General features: G+C 34.3%; 1 protein-coding gene across 5 annotated transcripts in view; it reads left to right on the top strand.

Moving 5' to 3' along the window:
- The window catches only part of LOC141447239 (vascular endothelial growth factor receptor 1-like), a 534,132-nt gene extending 520,969 nt beyond the window's left edge, over window positions 1–13,163 (top strand). For all 5 annotated transcript variants that reach the window (XM_074114561.1, XM_074114562.1, XM_074114558.1 and 2 more), the window contains 3 exons: window positions 6,502–6,724; window positions 7,139–7,242; window positions 12,642–13,163. In XM_074114561.1, coding sequence (XP_073970662.1) covers window positions 6,502–6,724; window positions 7,139–7,239 — 324 coding nt within the window. In that variant the 3' untranslated portion in view covers window positions 7,240–7,242; window positions 12,642–13,163. The remainder of the gene's footprint in view (window positions 1–6,501; window positions 6,725–7,138; window positions 7,243–12,641) is intronic.
- The last annotated feature ends 12,717 nt before the right edge of the window (window positions 13,164–25,880 follow it).

Genomic DNA, 25,880 nt, shown 5'->3' with positions numbered 1-25,880 from the left:
TAAGTTTCTCTCAGATATAAAAGACAAATTTGCTTAATTTGTATTAAAACGTCAGACGATTAAAATGTCCTTTTCACTGTTAACTCATTACGTGATATAATTTAGCCAATATCAGGCGATCGCCAATTTAAGTTAGTGTTTCTATTCCAAACATCCATTTAAAAAAGAAAATACAAAAAATCCATTCAGAAAAGAGTGGTGCTTATAGAAGAAGGGATTTTTTAATTCCAGGACCGTTAATCCGCTGGAGAGACTAAATCGCTATTTTTCAGACTTGGACAAATCCTATTATTCGGAAGGGATCAACAAACAAGAGCAGCGTTGGACGAAGTGTATAAGCCTAAAAGGAGACTATGTTGAAAAATAAAAAAGGTTTACCCCAAAAAATTAAGTAGTTTTTATTTTTGCACGGACTTTTCAAACGACCCTCGTAAAAGTGATGCTTGTAGACAAGAATTAATTTGTAAATAAAGTTCTCGTTTTATTAATAGTCCTAGCAAAGAAATTTCTCTTGTAAAATGACAAAATACTCCAGCATTTTTGATAAAACAAATCTCTGAAATATGGTTAACATCTAGGATTGAACTGGCGAGGATTCGGTCAAAAAATAACAACAACTCCATCTTTACGCCACCGTTTCGACAAATGTATTGTCTTTTTTGTAACTCAACTAACTCACATAATCAAGCCCTGAGGTAGACCAATAAATTTGTCGAAACGTTGGCGTAAAGACGGAGTTGTTGTTATTAATTATTTTGACCGAATCCTCGCTAGTTCAATTCTTAATATTAATATTTTACGTTCACTAAAAGATAATACAAATTTATTTGGTTATACTTCTGTGAGCAAACAGTGTGCAGATTAGACAGTTAGATTTAACACTGCATTGCCAATCCGGAGTCAATTTGAATCCAAAAAAAAAAAAAATAGGAATGGTCTCTGTTTTCCCACATCTCATAGCTATCCCGAAATGCTCTTAGATATGCTATCTCCACTCTCTCACCATTTGATAGTCACGAGCTGAAGACCGTGGAATTCTTAGTAGTCTTTTTGCAGAATAGTTTACTTGTATCATAAGAGTTATTTTGACTCCAGATTGGCATTACACGTAAATATATCGGAGTCAATTCGACTCCAGATTGGTAATATAAGTAGATTTTCTGTTATTAACTTGACTCCAGATTATTGCCTAAATGCTTATTTGATAGATTTACATAATTTTCATAGAAAGTATCAAGGCACAAAAAAAGAGGCCTCTTTCTAGAATTGGTTTTCTGTCCGAATTGCAGCGAAAACTTGCAGCGAATTTGGTAATTTCCGATCCGTGTCAACAGCGCACAGTAATTGAAAAAAAAAATGAAAAAGTCCCTGATCAGAAGGCAGCCAATCAGGATTCTAGAAAATACTAAAATTACCGCGATCCCTAAGTTGAAGTTAATTCCGTCTACGTGAAATGTTAAAGCCGATTTGTGGACAGCGCCAAAATTTGTTCTTCCTTCTTAATTCCTATTCTTTCTCATCCTTTAATGCAAATTTTATTATTAAAATTGAAATCAATATAAAAAAAGATAAAAATAAATTATGGAGTCAATATGACTCCATATTAGCAATAACTAAGTTCGAGCATTGGCAATGCTGTGTTAAAAGTGACAGATAGTTTTTGGAGCGTCTCCTTATAGACACCAGGAAAATAAATGAATCCAATCCCATTGGCGAATGGAATACAGAGTAGAGATGTTAATTGAAGATCAGAATTTAGTCGCAATGCTCTCCAACTCTATCGAAATAAATGATTAAGGTGCAACAATATTTCAGGTAACTGAGCTAGGATTCTTTTTTAGTGCACTTATTTTTGGTGGATTGGGGGAGGCTCTTGTCCTCTTGTTACAAGATAGCACTGTCTGCAATAAGGTGCAAGATGCTCCCACCGCTGAACTTAAGCCCAGAATTTTCGGAAGCCTGATGCACTAACCATTACACCTACAATTCCTTTCGTAACGTTTACTTTGCTTTGCAAATTCAAATATTAAGTTGAAATCAAAATGTTCGAAGTTTAGTAAAAAGTGTAAGGAAGACTTGGACAACAAAAAATTATAATCAAACATAAACCTTGTTGATTTCAAAAAGAATAATGGCAAACGATTCAATTCTTGGTGTAAATCTTGCTCTTTTATTTCTCCTAATCATATTTGCATAACTACCATTTGGGGAATCTATTAAAATGACTTATAATTTAGAAAGCGCATTAAAATTCAAGACCTGTATCTCTCCATTACCTAAATAAACTTTTAAAGTGTTAACGCATCAAGATATAATCTTTTTTTCATATTGTTTGCCAAATCAGTTGATCTTTACTGGCTTGAGTAACGAGTATAAATTTAACCTACTTTTACTGTTATCTTGATAGGTTTTTGAAATTAGGGGTTTTTAACTGGCAGTACAGTTTCAAAATCCACATCCTCTCTACTTTACTGTGTTATTAGTATTACACAGGTTAATGGGATTCTATTTTAAACTGTGCAAAATTTACTACGTAGATTTTTACTTTACATCATAATTAATGCAAACTTGAACCTGCCATTAATTCTAATTACTCTTTTCTTGGAGACCTTTTTGGGACAAACATTTTTATCAGCTTTTTCCTTTTAACAAGGTGACACTACCATCTATGTGAAGATTGATCGATATTCATATTAAGATGGAATATCTACCATAATACTCTTAACTGATTGACAGACTATGTGGTATAGTTCTAGAGAAATCTTCATGGCTCTAATTTGAGTAAGCAGAATTGATTCAAATACTTCAAATTGTTGAGTGAGGCTTACGAAGAGAAAGGGTGATAACACGATGAAGTGCTAGACAGGGATGCCTAGAGAGATTAGGATGCCAAGATCAATCTGTTGTGGAAGTCAGATCTCTATCTGAAATCTCGAAACTCTAATGCTTCTTTACAGCCGTGTTTGTTTGGTGTAAAAAAACAGTATTCGTTTAGTTGTTTCTAGAACGATCTGGCGAACATGCCCCTTTTTAAACTGATAGAATATTTTTCTGTTCAGATTCTAACTTTTAAGTGACATATTTCATTCCTAAATATATTGGTTATACGCAGAAATGTCGCTTCAAAAGGAAAGCCTTCGACCCCCTTTACATAACTACCTACTCGTAAAACCAATTTTTTGGATGGAAAACATACGTACTTAATATTAAAACTATAGATCAATATGTAAGTAACACAACACATTCATGATAACAAGAATAAAACTTAAATAAATGATAATTCACTGCAACCTAAATAGTTTTAACACTTTTTTTGTTTAATACGCTGTAAATCAGCGTTTCCCAGCCTTTTTTGGCTCGCGCACCATTTGGTAGTACATCATACTAAATTATACCACTTCGTAAAAATGATTTTATTTAGTGAAATTTGTTATTCCGAGTGTATTATTTTATTATTATTATCTTTATTTGTATAGAGATACAATGTATCTGTTACAAAGGAGTTCAAGTTCATGTTCACTTTATAAACTTTGTAAAGTGTAAGATCTTAGTTTTAAACCTTTTTTTAAATAATTAAAAATTGCGTACATATTTTTCTCTTCAAAATTATTAATTAATTTACAAAGTTCTTCTTTAGGATTATTATATTTGTGCCCGAATCTTCTAAATTAATTTCTTTTAAGCATTCAACTACCTGTAAGTACCAATTAAATTTAATGTTGCTTGGATAGAGCTTACTCATTACAATCCAGTCTCTTTAAGCAGATCTTTACATAGTTATCAAAGTTCTGTCACATGATAATTCTATTAAATTTTCTTTATCTTTTATCGATAATGATGTAGCTTTTCATAAATTTTCTTTATAGAAGGGGGATTGAAATCCAATTATCATTTGTGTTTTCGGGTTTTGGGAAAATACTCCATGAAAGACAATTTTAATCCTGTTAAATGTGCTGTTATATTTTCTCGTATATCTTGAGACAGACTAACCTGTAATATATGTAACTGTACGATACATATATTAACAATTTTACTGTATAATATTATTAGTTAAAATAATTTTTATGTATTATAGGAAAAAAACGTTTCTAAAATATTTTTATGCTTTAATTTTTTTTATGCCCGCCATTATTGATTATTTGTCGCGTACCACCCAATCAGCAACTCGCGTATCACAGGTTGGGAAACGCTGATTTACACAATCAAATTGTGAATAGTACACTTGTAAATGGGCTAGATTTTGTCTGTGAGTACACTAAACTCAAGCAATTATACCCATAAATTTGCTTAAGAATTGGTAAGTGTCCATTACCAAAGGGCATTTAGGATTTTGTGTTCCTGCAGGAATGCCAATATTCTTAAGAAATTAGTAATCCATAACGGCCCTTTTGGATGAGAAGAATAAATGGATTGGTTCGGAGGATTTATTTTTGTAAGTGGGAAGCTACCCTATTCATCATCCAGATTTACTATCATTCATTTCGGTCAATCGTCATTCACCATTCTTCAAGCTAGGTATTGTTATCTAGTACATAAATCTAATTTATTCCATTCGTCTACAATTTATCCTGATATCGTTGTAGTTCGTTTTTACTCATCATTTTTCTATCTATTCCTCTCTTACAACTCATTAACTTGCTCAAAATACTGTTTGATTGCTAGTCTAAACTCACTACAAAACAAATAATAAATGTACACGTCACAACAAAATTTTAATAACTCATGCGATAAATAGTCACACCTAAAGCAATACTATAATCGGTGAGGTTATATTCTAAAATCGTTAAAAAGATTTAATGCTGAACATTATATTTTGTGTTACAAATTTTTGTTGGCCATATATTTTATAGCAGAGTGCAAAAGATGTTTATAATGTTCCACGCTATAAGACTAAGAAAAGTATATCTTTAATGCAGCGTAAAAGTCGGAAAGTATCTATCACACGTAATAGGGCGTAAGAAAATGATAATTCTACTCTCAAGTACTTTGTGAGAAGGGCGGCCATTTTCTCCAGAGGTGAAGTTAGTGAATAATAATTTTCTAATAAATAACTTGCGCATAACAAAGACAAAATACACTCCTATAATCATCCACAAGCAGCGGCAAAACAGTGAGAGATAAGAGTATGTGCAGGTGGCTGTGCGGGTTGGTTGAGTTACAGAAAACCCATTTTGCTGAGCCAAAAATAACGTAGAAAATAAAAGATGAAGGGGCGATAACGTTTATAATCTTGAATGACTACGTATAAAATATCAAGACTATTGCACTCCAAGTGTACTGAGTGGATTCAGATGTCAATGCGTCTTACATGTGTCATCATTCACCACCCGACCTGGAGGTTAAGATCGGCATAGTCAGAAGATGGAAGATGGATGGATAGATTCTGTGCAGTGCTATTCCCTTATTTCTACAGATTTGTTTTATTTCTATCTAAACCATTATTTGATAAGCTGTTCATCGTTCTACAATTTAATGTTACGAGGTGTGGCTATTAAATAACGAGCCTATTGCTGTAAAACATTTTATTTTAAATTTATACATATTTAGTTATTATCACCTTCAATATACACCACTCCCCTATCCCAACAACGCTCCATGCGAATTTACCATTGTTCTGAAACAGTGCTGGAAGTCTTTTTTCTGTGAGCTCCTGCATGACGCGTTCCGATTTTTCTTTCACAGCTTCAACGGACTGAAATCGTGTTCCTTTAAATGCAGATTTGACTCCAGGGAACAGATACGTAAAAGTCACTTGGGGCCAGATCAGGCGAATAAGGCGGATGGCCTAAAAAACTGGGATGTTGTACTTGGCTAGAATCGTCCTTGACAGACAATGCAGTGTGAACCGGCGCGTTGTCTTGATGGAGTGACTTGTGACTTGTTCTTCCACAAATCGGGTCGTTTTTTTCCTTACTCTTTCACGGAGTTTAGCAAACACCTCACGGTAGTAATGTTGATCAATTATAATCGATATTTTCATTCGTTTTGGACGTGGAAGAGCGACCCGGGCCGTCATCATCTTCGAAATCTTCTCGGCTATCTTGGAAACGCTTGAACCACTCAAAAACTCGCGAACGTGATTAAAATTCATCACCATAAACCTCTTTTAATAAAATATAAGTTTAAGTAGCGGTTTTACCAAGTTTCATGTGAAATTTCACGACAATTCGTTGTTCTACTACATGTGTAGTATCATGTTTTCGCGCAAAACGAAACTAACACCTCCTTACCCAAACGACGGTTCCGGTCAGACAGATTTCTCTACAAACACGTGAGACGCTGCAATCGAAAGAGAAGGCTTTACGTTGCACAGCTGTCGGTCGTTAGGATTTGGTGCATGCATAGTTCTTCTGTAGCAGCATCAGTCTCGTTATTTAATAGCCACACCTCGTATTAATATTTAAATTGCTGTAAAAAAAAAAATTATTAATCTTACAATTTTTATTTAATAATTTAAATCATGTTTGTGTTCTTTGCTTAATTTTGTTTATTTTTTTACAGAGCCCTGCACCGCCTCAATATGTAATGTGGTACCACAATGATAGAATGATAAATTATGAAGATTCAGAAGAAAATAACCGGGTACAAGTGATGACAGAACCTGGCGGAGAGAAGACTCACTCAAGACTTTTAATTAATGAAGCCACATCCAACCATTCTGGCAATTATACATGTCGAGCGTCCAACACTGAACCTGATTCCGTACATGTCTTTGTTTCTACAGGTAATGATTTATACCCAAAAAAAACATAATTGGAATAATTATTGTTACTAAACGATCTTTTTTAAAGTTTCATTTCAGTAATTGTACAGTTTTACAAATTTCATTTTTCTGAAATAGTAAATATCAAAAATTAAATTGTTAGAAGGTGTATATTAAAACTTTTAGAGTAGAAGTAAAATAAAGATATCTATTTTTAAGTTCCATAATTACTTTTTTTAAAAAATCCCTGTAATATAAAATTAAATAATACTGTAATTTAAATTGCAGATGGCTTTCTTCCTACACCATCAAACATTGTCCGCAAACTGAAATTTTTGAATAATAACAGTTTTCATTTCAATGTTTATTAGTGGGACAAGCCATTTTACAGAATATGAATTACCACTAAATATTATCGTCACAATAAATTTTCAGATGGTGACAATATAGCTGCGATACAAAGGCACGATTCCTCTGGCTGTTCTAGGCCAGCTGTTACATTATTTCTTCTATTGATTCATTATTTCATTCATTGAAAGGTAAAATTTATTTTTGCTCTCAATTTTATATTGTATTTATTTATTTATGGTCATATTTGGATGAACGCTTTCCTAACTGATGGGTACTTGAAGATCCTTGGTTGCTCTCCTCAACTATTTGTGGCCGATTTATTTCATTTTTTGGAGATCGTCTTTAACCTTTTGGTATCCTGCTTACAGTACATTCAGCCTTTCTTTCAGACTGCTATATAATTCCCAAAACTTTCGAATTGTAACCTTCCTCACAGTCTTTCAAACAATTCCCAAAACTTTAAAAAGTCTTTACCAAAAAGCTGCATATCCTGTACAATACATAAATTTTCACAAGATTTAGAAAAATCAATACTTTGACAAGCATAACTTGATATGTGTAGGCGGTGAAACTGTAAATATCTTTGGAGAGATATTTTTAAAAAAATGCTTTTAAAGTTGTCCGCAAAAAACAATTTTCTTGGAAAAATAATTCTATCATAAAGGTGGAAGATATTTTTTATGTAAAAAGGTATTTTAGTACGAGGAAATTGCTAAAAATAGATGTAGGTGTGGTTCTACGAGGTGTGGCTATTAAATGACGAGACTGATGCTGCTACAGAAGAACTATGCATGCGCCAAATCCTAACGACCTGTCAGCTGTGCAGCGTAAAGCCTTCTCTTTCGATTGCAGCGTCTCACGTGTTGGTAGAGAAATCTGTCTGACCCTGAACCGTCATTTGTGTAAGAGGTGTTAGTTTCGTTTTGCGCGAAAACATGACACTACACATGTTAGTAGGGCAACGAATTGTCGTGAAATTTCACATGATACTTGGTAAAACCGCTACTGAAACTTATCTTTTATTAAAAAAAGTTAATGGCGACGAATTTTTAATAACGTGCGCGAGTTTTTGAGTGGTTCAAGCGTTTCCAAGATGGCCGAGAAGACGTCGGCGATGATGACGGCCCGGGTCACCCTTCCACGTCCAAAACGGATAATAATATCGATTATAATTAATCAACATTACTACCGGTGAGGTGTTTGCTCAACTCCGTGAAAGAGTAAGGAAAAAAAACGACCCGATTTGTGGAACCAAGTCACGGGGTTCTCCATCAAGACAACGCGCCGGTTCACACTGTACGTATTGTCTGTCAAGAAAAGTTTCTAGCCAAGTACAACATCCCAGTTTTAGGGTCATCCGCCTTATTCGCCTGACATGTGGCCCCATGTGACTTTTATCTGTTCCCTAAAGTCAAATCTGCATTAAAAGGAACACGATTTCTAGTCCGTTGAAGCTGTGAAAGAAACAGCGGCACGCGTCATGCAGGAGCTTAGAGAAAAAGACTTCCAGCACTGTTTCGAACAATGGTAAATTCGCATGGAGCGTTCTAGGGATAGGGGAGGGGTGTATATTGAAGGTGATAATAACTAAATATGTATAAATTTAAAATAAAATGTTTTGTAGCAATAGTCTCGTTATTGCGAGAATATGATAAAAACCATGGTGTACCTTTTGATCTTTTGAAGTTTTTGATGTAGAATCTTTTTTTTTACTCTGAAAAAACAGTTTATTCAAGCTTCAATCTTATGGAAATCCGAGAATTCGCTACCAAATCAAAGGTTTTACACAAACCTTCATAGGAATCAAATGAGAGAATGGAAATAATTAATACTAAGAATTTGACGCAAATATAATGAACATAACTGTAAATTATACCTTTTTGGTTAACAAAAGGAGTTGAAAAATTTAAATTGCTTTGTGACATAATTGGTGAAAGGGATCACAACCTTACTGGACTTTGACTGTCCTAGCGTAAACCATCTACTTCAATAGCAAGAAGTTCAATTATCTTCTCGTAGACTTTAGATTAGAACTAGAATTTAGTGAAGCATTAAAAGCTAACATTGCAGCACTCATTAGTGAGATATAACCCCTTGATTGGACTGGTTAGAAAGATTTTAAATTAGGAATAGGTAATAAAGGATCTGGTAGGATATAAATAGAATTGTTTTACTAAAAAATGCACGCCGATTCTGTTGCGTTAAGTTGGAATTCATTGTGAAGCAATTGCAATAATCGACTTCTACAGTTTAATCGCTGGAAATTCAAGCTGTTAGCGATACGAGGAAACCCTAATCTATCATTCTGTGGGTGTTTAAAAAAATCTACACGGTATCCAAAGAGAAAATCTTGAAGTAGAACTATACATAATTAACTTTTTAAATTAAAAGAAGCAACTGCAAAATATGTTTTTTTTTTATAGCATTGGAAAAAAGTAGCATTTTTTAAGTGAAATCATCGGAAAAATGTGACATTTCAATTGCCTCAACATCGGACGAATCATCTTCAATGTTATTATCATCATATAATAAGTTATGATTACGCTCTAAAATTATAGACTGTTAACTAATTGGGTGACACAAATCTAATTATTCAAAGATTTCGAAAAAACTCACATGAGTCTAAATTTTAAAACGTATAAACGTAAAAGAATAATAGATGCCTGTAACTCGGTTAATTTCGAATCTATTTCTTTGGCAGTAAGGGACAATTGGCAGGAAAGAGTATGTCTATGCATCTCTAGTGGTGGAGGCCATTTCGAGCATGATCTGTAATATTAATGAGGAGTAAAATTTATAATAAAATAGTACTTTTCTTCTTATTCAATCAAAAAACCGTTATAATATTATCATTTTGAAATTTCTTATAAGAATCATGTTTTCATTCATAACTTCTAAAATATCGCTCACAGAAAAAAAACGTTCAAGTAAACTTTTCTGCAAAAAAATAGAGGAATCTATTTCTGAAATAAAAACTGCACCTTCCCATTTGAAGTTGGTGCCTGTACCTCGCTTCTGGGAGCACCGAAAAAAATTTACAAATTAAATTTGGATTCCTAACAAAAAACTAAGGGAACACGTATTTTTTAGTTTCTTTCTAGCTATCTTAGTTTCCGAGAAAAAGTCGTTATCCATATAGCTTGGGACACCCTGTATAGAGGCAAATTATGCCTTAGCAGAAATATTTGGTATATTTGCTTATACCAAAATCAGGTAACATAATTCCTTAATCATTTATGCCTCTGAATCCTTGACGTTCAACCAAAAAGTCGGTGAACCTTGTTGATGAGTTAGAACAGAAGGTTTGTGGTGTAATTAAGTGGTACATGGTAAAGAAGAAGTAATGGGGAATTGTACGATAGTATATTAATATGTCCTCTCTTTGAAAAAGTCTTGACAGGATGCCACCTAATGGACATCTTAAGAACGGGTAGAAAGCATGATCTAAGTGTAATAAACAAGAGCACAAAGCACACTGCTTACTTAGAAACTGAGTTAGCAATCATTATAAAGACCAAAAAACTGCTACATGCTTCTATAAAGTGCCAGTAAAAGAAGATGATTAAAACATGTCTGTTTTAAGACTTAGTAAACTGCCAAGAAGTAACCAAAGAATTCACAATGAAAAAGTTGTAACCTCAAAAAGTTATAAAGATGTCTTTAAAGTAGAAGTTCCAATGAAACAAAACTTTTTAAGATCCATTTAGTCTTTAGTATGTATGTATGTAAATTTCACCTTTGCGAAATTTCTAGCGAATTCTTATTCCATGTTATCCTTACTTAAATAAGAGTCCACTAAAACACAGGTTCTGCCAAGAACTCGAAGATTCATTCATACGAGTACATTATTACTAGTTCAGGCAATTTCCATGTTGAAAACCAATTTTTATTTACAAATTTGAACGCAAAGATGCCTTAATTTGCATTATTATGGACTTTATCTTTTAGTAAGATCATCTACTATTATCCTAAGAACCATGGCAATCTTGAGAATCAAAGAAATTCACCATAAATTAATGAATTTACAAATTATGACTAAGTTCATCTATTCCAATAATGAATATTTCTTATAACTACCAAACATCTTGGGTTAAATTAAGCGTTGGATTCACAGATAACTGAACTACAATTTTAACTCAAAAATAACTTTATCAATCGTAAGCTGGCCTCAATTAGAAGACCACAATCTGTATCTGTTTGAAAGGATAAAGGTTTATATACAGGGTGTTCATTTTAAGACGGCTCAAATGCATTCCTTTCTTAAACGGTTAATCTGAGCAAAAAATGGTAGAAGAAAAATTTGTTGCCCGTCACCTCTAGTTTCAGAATATGGGACTTGATTTTAGATTTCTACCCGCATACGCGGCTGACGCGCGGCCAAAAGTAAGGGTTCGCAGTTGACCCCTATTTTCATATACACAGTTTTAAAGAGTATATAAAGTTATGAAAGAAACCGGAAACCGAAATTCAATATCTTCAAAATTAAAGGTGCTAGGCCATTTCAAAATCTGGTATTTATTAATCCATATTTCAATTTTTTAACGTTATCAAAGAGAAAGAAGAGCACGCGATAGGTCATTTTTATGTATTTTTTCATCCCCTTTCTACTAAAAATATTGCCAAGGCAGTAAAGCTAGTATTTTTCTTAATATCGGGAAATAAGTCGTTTTCCGAACTTATTCCTTAATTTATCAAATAATGCACTTTACGCAAGCCTCCTCTGGCTCGCAAGCCAGGTTAGATAGAAGGTTATCAACTGCTCCCTGTATCTGAGGATGCACCTTTGAAGGCACAGTACATGCTGCACAAGCTTGAGTAAAGTGCATTTTTTGATAAATTAAGGAATTAGTTTGATTCTTTACATGAAAGATATAGATCACTTAAATATGTGACAGAAGGTTTCCAATTTTTTTGGTAATTAAACGCAACTCTCCCAAATAATTATTAAACCTTCTTGTTTGTAACAGATGTAAAATTAATTTTTAGCCATTTTGTGTATGCTTGAGAACATCTAAAGCTCTTAACAGTTGATTTTTCTTAGAAAAATCTCTCGGAAAACGACTTATTTCCCGACATTAAGAAAAATACTAGCTTTACAGCCTTGGCAATATTTTTAGTAGAAAGAGGATGAAAAAATACATAAAAATGACCTATTGCGTGCTCTTCTTTCTCTTTGATAACAAGTTAAAAAAATTGAAATATGGATTAATAAATACCAGATTTTGAAATGGCCTAGCACCTTTAATTTTGAAGATATCGAATTGCGGTTTCCGGTTTCTTTCATAACTTTTTATACTCTTTAAAACTTTGTATATGAAAATAGGGGTCAACTGCGAACCCTTACTTTTTTGGTCGCGCGTCAGCCGCGTATGCGGGCAGGAATCTAAAATCAAGTCACATATTCTGAAACTAGAGGTGACGGGCAACAAATTTTTCCTCTATCATTTTTTGGTCAGATTAACCGTTTAAGAATGAAATGCATTTGTGCCGTCTTAAAATGAACACCCTGTATATATTATTTATATTTATTTAGTTCACCAGCATTTAGTTACAAAAGTGTTATCATTTTCTTTTTGTTCTGTTTCAGCAAAGAAACGATACAAAGAAGAATTTTAATCATTTTCAAGAACGTCATCAGACCACGAATTACTCATAAAATGAGCTGGGTTTATTTAACCAACAGATTAAAGTTTGGGACCTTCATTAAAACTTTAAAAAAGAATATATCAAAGTAATAAAACCTTTTGAAAGGTTTCTTTAAAGGGGTAAAACACAGTGTGCCTTATCAACTAAGTATAGGATCATCAAATAAACGTTAAACTTGTAAATATACATCTTAATATACACAACTTCTTCACACACACAAAAAAAATGAATGTATTCAAAAATAATTAAAAATTTAAAGTATATTATTTAATTGCGTGTAATTAGAAATGGAGAACATTTGAGAATTTAAGCAAAGTCCTATAAATGTTGGATGTAAGTTTTTTTTGAAAAATGGTTGTATATATTGTAAATTTAATCATTTAAAAATTTTAGATGTTAATTAAAATTTAAATGTTATTGTAATTAATATAATAAATGACCCCTCACGTATAAAAAATTTTTGTATCTTCCTTTTCCCTCAAATTTTATTGATTTAATCTTGGTTCAAATATATCCAGTGATTCCCAAACTTGAGCGAAATCGAATCCAGTAGTTTGTCCTTAGATTTCTGACGTGAATACGTCTTTAAATTTGCTATCATATGGAGGCAATCCAAAAAACCAAATGATAACAAAATCGGGGGATACAGTTTGGCATTATAGTTTCGAATCTAACTTCTACATCCAAAATTAAATTAGACCACTGGATAGTTAAAGGATCAAAGAATTCATTACGATAAGCGAGGACTGTGACGGTGGAGGGGAAAGCGCCGCCATTTTGAGATCATTTTGCTGCGTATCTAGATTTGCAATTAGTATAACTTTTAACTCGGGGTGCGTTCCACTTGGCGACCACAACGACCACGACCACGACCGCGATTTTGGCCGTTCCACTTGCTTGTGAGCGTTGCGATCGAAAACCCAAGTGGAACGGACTGTGGGCGTTTTAACCGTTCATGTAAACATTGCATATGGCGGCCTCGAAAATAAGTTAGAAGCTTGAAGAGGTTATTTTTTAATTTAAACCCCATTTATAAGCAGTTATAATAAACTTTATTAATTATTGGTAAAGTTGACTTATATTAAAAGAATATATATAATTCAATTTTTTAAATTACATTTTAGTGGAGTATTTATAAAATTTACGTTTAAATAAAATTAAAATGTCTTTTGTGGCAACAGTTGGATATTTATTAATAATGCTTTAGAAAGTTCTTTATCTAGTTCCGATTAGAGTGGAATGTAATTTTACAAAATCGCAATGATAAAAAGCGAAAACTTAGGCCACGTATTATTAGCTATCAGAGTAATTGATCTTTATTCAAATGAAGAATTTAAAAGTTATTTCAGGTAAATGATTTTGTGTTATTCAGTGATTTAGTATGTAAAGGGATAAGTAATTATTTATTTATTTATTTTTTGTAGACTTTCGAGAAACACATTCTATTATTTACATGAAATAATACTTTTATTTGCATGAGATAATTTTTTCGGTCGCCATATTTTGTTTTAAAAATTGCGCCAACTCTGAACGCCCACTTCGACCCAGCTCTATAGATGGGGCGTTGTGGTCGTTGTGTGGGCAAAAATAGTGACGTCATTAGTGACGTTTTCGCCACGACCACAACGACCGCGGTCGCCAAGTGGAACGCCTGAGAGCATGTTTTGGTCGTTGTGGTCGCCAAGTGGAACGCACCCTCGGAGTAGCTACGATGTTCGTTTTAAGTTTTAATCGTCAGCTGTCGACACAATCTATCGATTGTATATAAAACATTAGTGTAACATAGTGACAGTGAATATAACAAGGTGTTAGAATAAAAAAATATTATCAAAAATATAATAATGTCGGCCTATACGCGTTGAAAAGCGAAAACCAAATACAGAAATCGGAAAGGGCTTCTCAAGAACAATCGAATGGTAATAATTAAACACCATTTGACCGAGTCAAGCTGTGCCGGGAACATAAAAGAATGAATGCGGCCGAGCGGATCAACCGAGCGGTGTCAGTACATCTGCAGTGGGGCGGTTGAAATTATGCAAGTGGATGATGAAATCGCTTCTACATCGAAAACGGATTGTATAGGCATAGATTGTGTTCAATCGTCGATTTGTTTCCTTGATTTCATCCTAAATACATAAATAAAAATATTTTATATAAAAAATATAACCCGTTACGTAAACGTATTCACGTACAACACACGGCCGTGTCCATGACCCAGCCACAGTTTTTTCTTCAGATAAAACAAACTTTTTTTCACTTCTAATTAGTCATTTGAAGCTCATCGTTGTTTGTATTCTCTATTTCTAATAATAAACAATTCCTAAGACAATTCGGGCACCAATTAATTAAAAAACAAACACGAAAAACTAACTAACAAATTATTTAATTGGCTCTTTTCTTTGTGAAACTAATTCCGACTTTGTTTGTAAAAATTAGTTGAAATTATTTTCTAAAAAATTTAATTTTAGAATGAACATTGTAGATCGGACTTTTTACTTGGACAAATTTAATTTAAATTTAAAGTTAATTAAAAATAGCATTTAGTTTTTGGTTTCTGCACAATAAAAGATCTTCATAAACTAAAATTTCTCGCACAGCTTTTTTTTACAAATGTCCCAAATTACAGTGTGGCGGCAGCACTCTAAAGAATTCAACTCCCATATGGGACTATATATTTTTCTTCTATTTTATACATATTATAATTATTATTTTCTGTTTATAATAATGTTAAATAAATAAGATTTAGGCAGTTCGATTCAGCATTTGAAAGAAGTAACGCCTTGTTTTTATTAAGTGTAATTACTTTCCATAACTGTAGTATAGAGACACTACACTGGTGACCCCGCCTTGGACAACCGGAAATGGTGGGCAAAAGACAGAGAACCAGGAGGGCGCTCTCTAGCTCACCAAACGCACTAGGTGAGACGCATGATACCATCTCTGCTACCGTAGCAACACCACCATGGTCACAACACGCTGTGCCGGCAGCGCAGGTCTACAATCCTCGCGCTCTAACACCGCCTTTCACGGCTGAACATGTAGAAACGTGGCTGGAGCAGTTCGACAATGCTATGAACCTCGGAGCGGTGCAGGACGATCAGAAGAAATATGCGTATCTAACGGCACTTCTACCCACGGACGTAATAGTGTAGTGTCTCTATACTACATACAGTATCTTCCTCACGTTATCTCGATGACCTTCATCCACTTTATCCTAAGCTTATCTCTCTTTCTTTTATCTCTGTGGATGTGCCATTCCTGTAATTTCTTTTCTATATTTTGTCGAGCATTACATTTCATTTGATTAATACTTTGACGTTTTGCTTTGTTTGTCTTTGGTTCATTTTACGTTTCCTTTATTTGTGTTATATTTGAATTTACTTGTAACAAATTTTATTGTTAGAATTTTTAACATAAAATAAAGTAAGAATAGAGGAAAAGCAATAAACAATTAGATGTAATTCCAAAACTAGTCACAATTGAAGAACGTATTCAAAATTAAAGATTTTAATGCAGAGTTTTTCTCATTTGTTTCTAAAACAAAAACTTTTTTCTTGAGATGTCATCAAATATATCTCCTCTTTGTTTTTCTCATACTTCTGGAAGAAGAATGTATTATAAACGTACCCAGAGCACGAAAAAGTAATTTTTACAAGAATGAGCGTGTAAATAGTCCAGAGAAATATCCAGTTAAAAGATTAATTGTTAATTGATTTAATAGTTCAATTAAAAAAAGGTATTGCTCTAGTTCTGGTAGCGTGTTCTTGCAAAGCTTTAAAGCTAATTCGTTTATCGTTGTATCGATTAGTTAGAAGTATTACTAATATTGCTTTTACTTGAGCGTTTATAAAGTACACAGCTCATGTTTCACCAAAAATGTAAAAAAAAAACGATTATGAAGCTTGGGATTCCTTTCAATTGGTTTGTCCGTGCAAAACTGAAGAGTCTTTCATACGTAATGACTTAATACCAGAAAATAGTGCTTAACGACAGGATGAAAATTCAGGTAAAATATTTGATTAGAACAAGCAAATCCAAGGGTAGACTGATGAAGTTTGCGTAAGGCGAAAAATCCATAAAACTAGTAGCAAGAACGACGTCTTTTTACAATATTTTGTTTTGAAATTAAAATTAATAAAACAAACAAATTACCTCAGGATTCAAAACCAGCTCTACGAAAGTGCGCTTTGCTTCAAGTTTTAATTTACGTAGTTCTATCATAAGAAACAAAAACCTGATTCCTGGCCAAAGCAAGGAACCGAAAGCATTGCGCTTCTAAGAGTAAGATTCAGATACTAGAATTATTTTTGGTGGAGGATCTTGGTTTAAGAAGTAAATGAATTACTTTTCTATTTTAAAAACTGTTATTTCATTTAGAACACAACGCAAGTAAAGATGGTTTCAGAAAAGTTTGCAAAATAATTTTGGCAAATTTAGTCTCTCTTAACCAGTTAAGCGTGTTCGACGTGTATACACGGTCAAACCAAATCTCTATTACAGTGCGTTCGACGTGTATACTCGTTGTGACAAAATATAAAATTGCCATTAACTATAAAAACACGAAATTTTAATAAAATACAATAAGAATATTATTTGGTGGGATGTTTCCTTTATCTTACCAATAGAACTGCCAAGTATTTCATACGGAGGTGGAGGGAGTCAGCCAAATGATAAGTGGTTGGTATATGTTTGGTCTCCGCATTAGAGATTGGGGAATTACGAACACAAATAGAAGCTCTCAACCCTTGTGCAATGCCGTTTTTACCTTAGATAGAGATTCAGACCTCAGTACGAGCATGATCTCATTTTGCACAGAATTCTAAGCTCTTTTCTTCCTTGTAAAAGCTGTTGCGTCCCTAGTTAACTAGAGCAATGCATACGTAAAGCGGTGCAAGATTTTTTGAAATGCACAGAATGCTCTGTAATCTCAAGGCCTTCCCAGAGATTGCAGAAAAAAGTCGCTTGCAGTGACTATTACGACGTTGTAAACTTTTGATTGTTTTGCCGCTGCGTTCGACGTGTATACACGTCATTGCCTGATTTTAATTCCGCACACTGTGGGGTGTTTTTTTTTAAAACTAAATTCGTCGCTTAACTGGTTAAGCAATAAACCGAACATTAACAACGGGCAGATTAATTATTAAGCAATTACTTTAAATTGCGGCATTACCTCATGAAAACCGGTGGGGCTATTCTGTCGATCGTAAGCTACTTGCAGGGCCACTGTAGACTGAGTAAAAGTCTGTCATTGGAAAGTTTTTTAAGTTTAACTGAATGAAGAAGTAACAGCGCTACACTTATTTTTTTTTAATTTGTTTATTTATTTTGCAACTGTAATAGATTGCAACAAGCAAAAGAGATGAGGGTAAGGAAATGGTGCAAATGCACATGCACGCATATATATGCACTTACATACATGTGCAGCAAGAGGCGTGAGTGGAGTGAACGCCGACCATCCAGTGATGGAAGCCGTTAGTTCGCCAGATTGGCAAGCTTACACAGCAACCATCCTCAGAGGTCGGCGTTGTATTGAGATGGTCGGGTGGCCACCGCCGCTTTAGTCTGCGCTGTGGATTTGAAGGAAGTGTTGTAGTGGACATGTTGTGGATCAGAGGGTTGTAATGACTGTATTGGGATAGGGCTATTTCAGAGACGAGAGGAATATATAGATCAGAGAGTATTGTGTGATTGGAGACGTAGAAGGGAGCGTTAACTATTGTTCTTAGAATTTTTGATTGTAAGGTTTGAAGTCGGTTGATGTTCGATTTTTTGGTACTGCCGTAGAGCTGTATTCCGTACGTCCGTATTGGGGCAAGTAGAGCGGTATATAGTGTTCGTTTGTTTGTCAGGGTCTGTTTTGAACGTTTGTCGAGTAGCCTTTTCAACATTTTATACCTCAGATTGAGGTCCATTCGTTTGAGTCTCGTGTGGAGGTTCCAAGTTAGCCGTTAGTCAAGATGTAGTCCGAGATATCGTACTTGGTTAGTAATTGGTATAGAAGTATTGTGGAAAGAGAGAGGAGGGAGAGTTTTCTTGTTTAGAGTGAATACCGTGTATTTAGATTTCAATTCATTCACTTTGATTCTCCAATTTTGCAGCCAAGGCTCGAGAAGATTTAGGTGGGATTGGAGTGCACGGCCTATTAAAAGGATCTAGATGAGGAGAAAGAATTGGTCAGCGAAAGTGAAAGTAATTGTAGTCAGGTGAGTTGGTAAGTCAGCAGTATAGAGAATATAAGTAAGGGGGCTAGAATGCTTCCTTGAGGAACTCCAGCGAGTATTGGAAGGATAAGAGAAGAAGAAGAGCCTTGTTTGACTTGGAAGAAACGGTCGGAGAGATAAGATTTAAGGATGAGATAAATGGTAGAAAGCGACAGTAGGGGTTTGAGTTTATAAAGCAGTCCTGCTACAAGAATTAAGTGCATTACATGTCAGTTTGAAGATTGAATTTGGGACTTTGTAGAATAACAACTCGTGCCTTCAAACTTTATCCACAAGATCCACTCTAGACTATTAGTCAAATTAGACAGGACTGGGGTCTGTGTCTTCTCTTGAGGATAGCACAATAAATCCCAGATGGAACCGCCGCAGAATCTAATCCAAACTGAAAACAGATGGACACATGTTTCTATGCAGACAAAGGATAACTTTAATTTATTTTTAGAGATGAAATTTCATAAATAATGGTCAACTTTAAGGTTCACATTTTGTAAAGGAAAGTTTGGCAAAGTTTTATTCTTTCATATATTTTGGGGGAATAGGTTTGATCCTTAAATTTTCCAACATTTTGGGGGAATAGGTTTGATCCTTAAATTTTCCAACATTTTGGGGGAATAGGTTTGATCCTTAAATTTTCCAACATTTTGGGGGAATAGGTTTGATCCTTAAATTTTCCAACATTTTGGGGGAATAGTTTTGATCCTTAAATTTTCCAACATTTTGGGGGAATAGGTTTGATCCTTAAATTTTCCAACATTTTGGGGGAATAGGTTTGATCCTTAAATTTTCCAACATTTTGGGGGAATAGGTTTGATCCTTAAATTTTCCAACATTTTGGGGGAATAGGTTTGATCCTTAAATTTTCCAACATTTTGGGGGAATAGTTTTGATCCTTAAATTTTCCAACATTTTGGGGGAATAGGTTTGATCCTTAAATTTTCCAACATTTTGGGGGAATAGGTTTGATCCTTAAATTTTCCAACATTTTGGGGGAATAGGTTTGATCCTTAAATTTTCCAACATTTTGGGGGAATAGTTTTGATCCTTAAATTTTCCAACATTTTGGGGGAATAGGTTTGATCCTTAAATTTTCCAACATTTTGGGGGAATAGGTTTGATCCTTAAATTTTCCAACATTTTGGGGGAATAGGTTTGATCCTTAAATTTTCCAACATTTTGGGGGAATAGGTTTGATCCTTAAATTTTCCAACATTTTGGGGGAATAGTTTTGATCCTTAAATTTTCCAACATTTTGGGGGAATAGGTTTGATCCTTAAATTTTCCAACATTTTGGGGGAATAGGTTTGATCCTTAAATTTTCCAACATTTTGGGGGAATAGGTTTGATCCTTAAATTTTCCAACATTTTGGGGGAATAGGTTTGATCCTTAAATTTTCCAACATTTTGGGGGAATAGGTTTGATCCTTAAATTTTCCAACATTTTGGGGGAATAGGTTTGATCCTTAAATTTTCCAACATTTTGGGGGAATAGGTTTGATCCTTAAATTTTCCAACATTTTGGGGGAATAGGTTTGATCCTTAAATTTTCCAACATTTTGGGACAAAATAAAATTTCTAAAAACTATTGCGATTTTTCTATAAAAAAGACAAAAGACATATTCCTCAGTTGTTTACATTGTAAGTTCAGAAAATGGTACTTATTCATTTCTCGAATGGCCCCCCCCCGTCAGTTACCAGGAAATTACGTACAAATATTTTTATTCTACAACAGAGTATACTTTCACCGAACGACTGTCTGGTGCTAGTGACAGAATGCATCATCATCGTCAGCTATACAACAACACCCGACTGGAATCGACCCGTAAGTATAAAATGGGACCAAATTTCCTGTACCCTTTTTAAAGATTTAAGGTGATTCTCTGCAGTCCTGCATATCAAGAAAACATCTTCCATCTTTTTCTAAGTTATCTAAATATTTATTTTTCTAACAATTCACTCACAATTTCTCCATATTAATCAAGAATTTTTAACCAGTAGATTCTCTGAGAACTTCAGCGAACAATATCAAATGTTATTAGAAAAAAATAATATTTGATGACATTTTTGCTGTAACGGTTCAGCAACCTCCTAAAAAAAAGGAAAATGGAAATAAGTTTTTTGCATTAAAATAATGTAAACTAATTAACATATTTATACTATATAGTTCATTTCTTAACCCTTGTTGGGACTCTTAAGAAAAATAAGCCAGAAATTCCCACAGTATTTCTGCCACACAAGTCAAGGGAAGCGAACAGCTACCTTTTTGGGTTCTCAGAGAAAATTTCTATGGTGTCTTATGTACCCAAAAAATCAAGAACAGTAATTTTATTATCTACAATGCATAAATCCATTGACAGCGGAACAGGGAACAAAAATAAACCCGAAATTATAACTTTTTACAATGCTACCAAAAGAGGGGTAGATACTAATGACCAACTTTGTGCAAATTATTCTGTAGGAAGAAAAACAATTAGACAATTAGATGGCCCACGGCCATTGTTTATCACTTACTTAATGTGTCAGGCATTAATGCGTATATCATATATAAAAATAATGCTCAACGTAAAAATATAAATTTCAAAATGGACCGACGAACAAATGGAGAAGACATTCCTAACCCTAAAAAACGAAGAAGATGCCCACTTATGCCCTAGTACGAGGGTCGTTTGAAAAGTCCGTGCAAAATCAGAGAGATAGCACCACTGGCGCGTATCGAGGTTATGTTTAGTTAGTAGCATCTCTTGGAAGAACACACACCAAGTTTCAGCCAGATCGGTCTATTTCTTTGTGTTTGGCATTCGTTTGAATTGAGGAAGTCGAGTGTTTTTCAAAAAATGGACGAAAAAGAATTTCGTGTGTTGATTAAACACTACTTTATGAAAGGCAAAACGCCTCAGGAGACTAAAGAGAAGCTTGATAAACATTATGGTGACTCTGCACCTTCGATTAGAACAGTTTATAAGTGGTTTCAAAATTTTCGGAGTGGCCATATGGGCACAAGTGACGCTGAACGTTCTGGACGCCCTGTTGAGGTTACTACTCCCAGAAATCATTGATAAAATCCATGATATGGTGATGGATGACAGAAGAGTGAAGGTGCGTGAGATTGCTAGTGCTGTGGGCATCTCGAATGAACGGGTACATAATATTTTGCATCAACATTTGGACATGACAAAGCTATCCGCAAGATGGGTGCCGCGATTGCTCACGCTTGACCAAAAACGAAATCATGTAAATTGTTGCAAGGACGGTTTGCAGCTGTTCCAGAAGAATCCGCAGGACTTTAAGCGTCGTTTCGTCACTGTGGATGAAACATGGATACATCACTACACTCCTGAGACCAAAGTACAATCTAAACAATGGGTTACCAAGGGGGAATCTGCGCCAAAAAAAGGCGAAGACCGTTCCTTCGGCCGGAAAGATTATGGCGACTGTCTTTTGGGATTCGCAAGGAATAATCCTCATCGACTATTCTGGAAAAGGGTAAAACTATTACAGGTGCATATTATTCATCGTTATTGGACCGTTTGAAAACCGAGCTGCAAGAAAAACGCCCACGATTGGCCCACAAAAAAGTCCTTTTCCATCACGACAACGCACCAGCTCACACTCTCAGCAGTTGTGGTCGCAAAATTAATGGAAATAGGGTTCCAACTCGTTTCACATCCCCCCTATTCTCCAGACTTGGCTCCCTCGGACTACTATTTGTTCCCCAATATGAAGAAATGGCTGGCGGGAAAAAGATTTTATTCAAACGAGGAGGTGATTGCAGAAACGAATGGCTATTTATTCAGACTTGGACAAATCCTATTATTCGGAAGGGATCAACAAACTAGAGCAGCGTTGGACGAAGTGTATAAGCCTAAAAGGAGACTATGTTGAAAAATAATAAAGGTTTACCCCAAAAAATTAAGTAGTTTTTATTTTTGCACGGACTTTTCAAACGACCCTCGTACAAGGGACAATAAATATCCTACTATTTGCAGTAACTGTAGAAATAATTGTAATTAATTAACTGTTTTAATTTTAATTGTAAACTGTAAATATTTTCTCTGTTTTTCATTACATGCTAAGCAGCACCTCATTTAGAAATTACATCTTTATGTTATTGATTTTTTTTTTAAATTTGTATTTCTGTTTTATTAAAGTATAAATAAATGTTTTGTCTTCGATTTCTATTCCCTGTAACATGATATTAGTTAGTTTGTCCTTTTTATTTAATAGTTTTTAATGCTGGGTCAATATGACCCGAGGTGACGGCTTATGGCACTTCAAACGAGGTGACGGCTCAAGGGTTAAGGTTATTTTAACATAATAAAATTTTTTTAATAATTAAATAACAAAAAAAATACATCCAAAATTTAATTAAGAAATTACCTTGTAAAAACACAATGTTATTAAATTATGTATTGTTATTCTTCAATTTACAATTTCAGTAACGAATGTTTACAGGATCCAAGAAAAATAAACAAAACAAAATTGTTGATACGACCATCAGTGTTGCAAAACAAAGGGAAAAAAAGAGAGATTTTGAGAAAGAAGGGAATAAATTGAAATTAAAAAAAATTGAGGTAATTTTTATATTCATCAGAAGGGAATGAGGTTAAATTTAGAACAGAAATCAGGATCGCTGCCCACAGGCAGAAAGTGCTTTTTATTATTATTATTCTCTTTTCAGTTAAATTGAATATTTTTTAAAAATGAAATAAACTACTTCAGCAAATTGAATCGCCTAATCTATATATATCTAAAATGAATGTGTGTCTGTTTGTTTGTACTCGATAGATTCAAAAACCCTACATCCAATCGCCGTGAAAATTTGGGAAACTATTAGGTATATCCCCGGGAAGGTTTTTGCAAATTTTTTTTAAAATCAGAGTTGGGGCTCTAGGTGCTCCCGAACAAATATCCCAAAAATATCAAAATAACATTTAATTAGTAATATTTGTTGAAAGTGTAACCATGAAAACCATGAAAAACAGTTTTTTGCAATTATTAATACGAGAATAAATTATACCGAAGATGGTGGAAAATCCATTAAACTAAAAGTACTCAACAATACTATTGACGTTGATAATCGTTGGGTAGTACCATATTCTCCATTACTACTAAAAACGTATAAAGCACACATAAATGTTGGGTACTGCAATTCAGTGAAAGCGATAATATATTTGCAAATATGTGAACAAAGGAAGCGATATGGCAGTGTTTGGAGAGGAAAATACAACTGCATCTAACGATGAAGTCACCCAATATCAACTGGGACGCTACATAAGTAGCAATGAGGCCGTATGGCGTATTTTATCATTTTCCATTCATGAGCGATATCCAATGGTTGTTCATTTAGCGGAAAATGGACATCGTGTGTATTTTACATCAGAAAATGTACGTGTAAGAGCAATGTCACCACCGCCAACAACATTAACTGAATTTTTTACATTATGTAGAAATGCTACCTTTGCAAGGACACTACTGTACTCTGAAGTAGGGATAATTTTATTGTTAATTTTCATTTCGATGTATTGTATACATTTGGTCATTAATAAATTATGTTTGAGGTATCAAAACTGCCTTTTTGTTCAAACACAGCAACGTGTGAACGGGTACAGCTAGTAAGAAATAGAAATAAACTCGCTTGCTTTCTTTAAGTACTTATTCTACCAAGAGTGATTCTTTAAAAATTCATTGAAAAATTAAATGTCATTATAATTAGGAATGATCGTAGAAACGCAGTGAGATAAATGGTAAAAAAATTGAAGCTGTCTTCAGCAACAAAATTGTAAGCATTGTAATTTTAGTTTAGTTTAATTAAAATTTACTCTCACCTTCAAAAGCATCATGTTCCACAAGGGAATAGATTGATGGCAATTAATTTAGTAAAGTTTGTTTTAGCTGTACCCTTAATTGTCACATGTCTTCAACCTGAAGCGGCCATGAATTAATCTATGAATAATAGTTTTATTTATAGTTAAACTTTAGCTAATTAAAAAACAAAAGACTAACTTTTTGTTTGAAACTCTTAAACGATTTATAGCCTATATTTTGAACATTTTATAAATACGAGGTGTGGCTATTAAATAACGAGACTATTGCTACAAAACATTTTATTTTAAATTTATACATATTTAGTTATTATCACCTTCAATATTCACGCTCCATGCGAATTTACCATAGTTCGAAACCGTGCTGGAAGTCTTTTTCTGTGAGCTCCTGCATGACGCCGGCCGCTTTTTCTTTCACAGCTTCAACTGGACTGAAATCGTGTTCCTTTTAATGCAGATTTGACTCCAGTGAACTGATAAAAGTCACATGGGGCCAGGTCAGGGATGTTGTACTTGGCTAGAAACGTCCATGACAGACAATGCTGTGTGAGCCGGCGCGTTGTCTTGATGGAGAACCCCATGGACTTGTTCTTCCACAAATCGGGTCGTTTTTTTTCCTTACTCTTTCACGGAGTTGAGCAAGCACCTCACCGGTAGTAATATTGATTAATTATAATCGATATTTTCATCCGTTTTGGACGTGGAAGGGCGACCTGGGCGGTCATCATCTCCAACGTCTTCTCGGCCATCTTGGGAAACGCTTGAACCACTCAAAAACTCGCGCACGTGATTAACAATTCGTCGCCATAAACTTCTTTTAATAAAGGATAAGTTTCAGTAACGGTCGACGGTTCCAGCCGGGCAGATTTCTCTACAAACACGTGAGACGCTGCAATCGAAAGAGAAAAGGCTTTACGCTGCACAGCTGTCGGTCGTTAGGATTTGGCGCATGCATAGTTCTACTGTAGCAGCATCAGTCTCGTTATTTAATAGCCACATCTCGTATGTATAGTAGAATTGAAGATTCAGTAAATATTATGTAATGAAATTTCTCCAATTTTAATACATAAATTATAAATTTAAATTGTACAATAATATCTGAACTTTAGTTTAACTCTAGTTAGCAAAACATTTTTTAAT

The sequence above is a fragment of the Rhodnius prolixus genome, unplaced genomic scaffold (assembly GCF_049639745.1).
Source record: "Rhodnius prolixus isolate KJV_2025 unplaced genomic scaffold, Rpr scaffold_7, whole genome shotgun sequence".
In the NCBI taxonomy this organism is placed as follows: Eukaryota; Metazoa; Arthropoda; class Insecta; order Hemiptera; family Reduviidae; genus Rhodnius; species Rhodnius prolixus.
This window is presented reverse-complemented; position numbering and strand designations above follow the sequence as displayed.